This window comes from Echinops telfairi, unplaced genomic scaffold (assembly GCF_000313985.2).
Source record: "Echinops telfairi isolate 266 unplaced genomic scaffold, ASM31398v2 ScPeMD7_7424;HRSCAF=8462, whole genome shotgun sequence".
Classification (NCBI taxonomy): domain Eukaryota; kingdom Metazoa; phylum Chordata; class Mammalia; order Afrosoricida; family Tenrecidae; genus Echinops; species Echinops telfairi.
Window position 1 is genome coordinate 51,371,308 of NW_022111324.1, and position 1,065 is coordinate 51,372,372.

Sequence of the window (1,065 nt, forward strand, 5' to 3'; positions counted from 1 at the left end):
TTGCCATCTGTCCATTCCATTTCCCCATGACCTTTTCAGAGCCCACTCCTGCGAGTGCCACACCAGCAGCTCGCAGGCCCGTTCTTGCGCCAGTCCCCCTTGAGGGTCTTCAGGCCTGTGGCTATCTTGCAGGCTCTTACCTTGGGGAGAGGGTACAGGTAGGACCCCAGGACCAGCATGGTGATCATCACTACTAGCGACACGCACAGACTGGCCACCTGTTCAGAGAAAGGGTTGGGAGGGCGGCATGGCTTCTTGCTCTTGGTTCATCCCAACAAAGACTTTGGTAGAGTGAAGTGGAGGGTCAGGATCGCCCAGGAAGGGTGGGGAGGCAGCTGGCCTGATTTGTGGCTGCCTGAGCTCCTCCAGGGCAACTGGTGGAAACCTGGGCCCCTTCTCACTAACCAGGTACTGAGCCCACCTGGGATTTCCCTCCAGCTCCATCGACAGCCAGCGTGACCGAAAGAGCACAGCAGATGACATGGATCTTAAAGAAGGAGCCGAAGAAGTTGCTACAGCCCAGGGCGATCATTTCCTGCGGAGAGAGGCAGGGGCAGGGTTGGGAGGAGGGGGCTCAGAATAGGGACAGAGTGGCAAGACTACCAGTCAGCCACCCACGCTGGACCTCGGGCCTTGGGCTTGTGGGTGACTGTCGCTATCAGGCCACATGTTCTTGATCAACCTCGTGGGGTTGGCGCCCGCCGCTTGCTAGCAGAGAGCTGACCTCACCTCAACCCACAGTCTCAAGATGTCTCCGGCCCGGCATCTGCTGCCTCAAGTGCTATCTCGCCCAGACCTGCCAGGGGTTGGCCAGAGCTACCTGGTTAGAATCCACGTCATAGCCATGTTTGCTGGCCAGGGTCCGGCCCACAGCCAGGTTGATGACGTAGCCCACGATGGCAAGGGAGAAGGCTGTGCCAATCATGTCCTTCCACTGAGAAACCACGGGTGACACGGGAGTGGGGAACCTGCCAAGGAGTCAGAGAGGAGGCCGGACCCGTGGGTGTGAGCAGAGGGAGGGCGGCTGTGTTCTCCACCCACCCACAGGGACAGCCAGTCCCCACC

The 1,065-nt window shown here is 59.8% G+C and overlaps 1 protein-coding gene across 1 annotated transcript in view; it reads right to left on the reverse strand.

Moving 5' to 3' along the window:
- SLC26A9 (solute carrier family 26 member 9) overlaps nucleotides 1-1,065 on the reverse strand; it is a 25,516-nt gene that overhangs the window by 13,163 nt on the left and 11,288 nt on the right. Inside the window, exons 8-10 of the mRNA XM_045298189.1 lie at nucleotides 821-968; nucleotides 422-535; nucleotides 141-218 (exon numbers count right to left, since the gene is read on the reverse strand). Of these exons, the coding sequence (XP_045154124.1) occupies nucleotides 141-218; nucleotides 422-535; nucleotides 821-968 (340 nt within the window). The remainder of the gene's footprint in view (nucleotides 1-140; nucleotides 219-421; nucleotides 536-820; nucleotides 969-1,065) is intronic.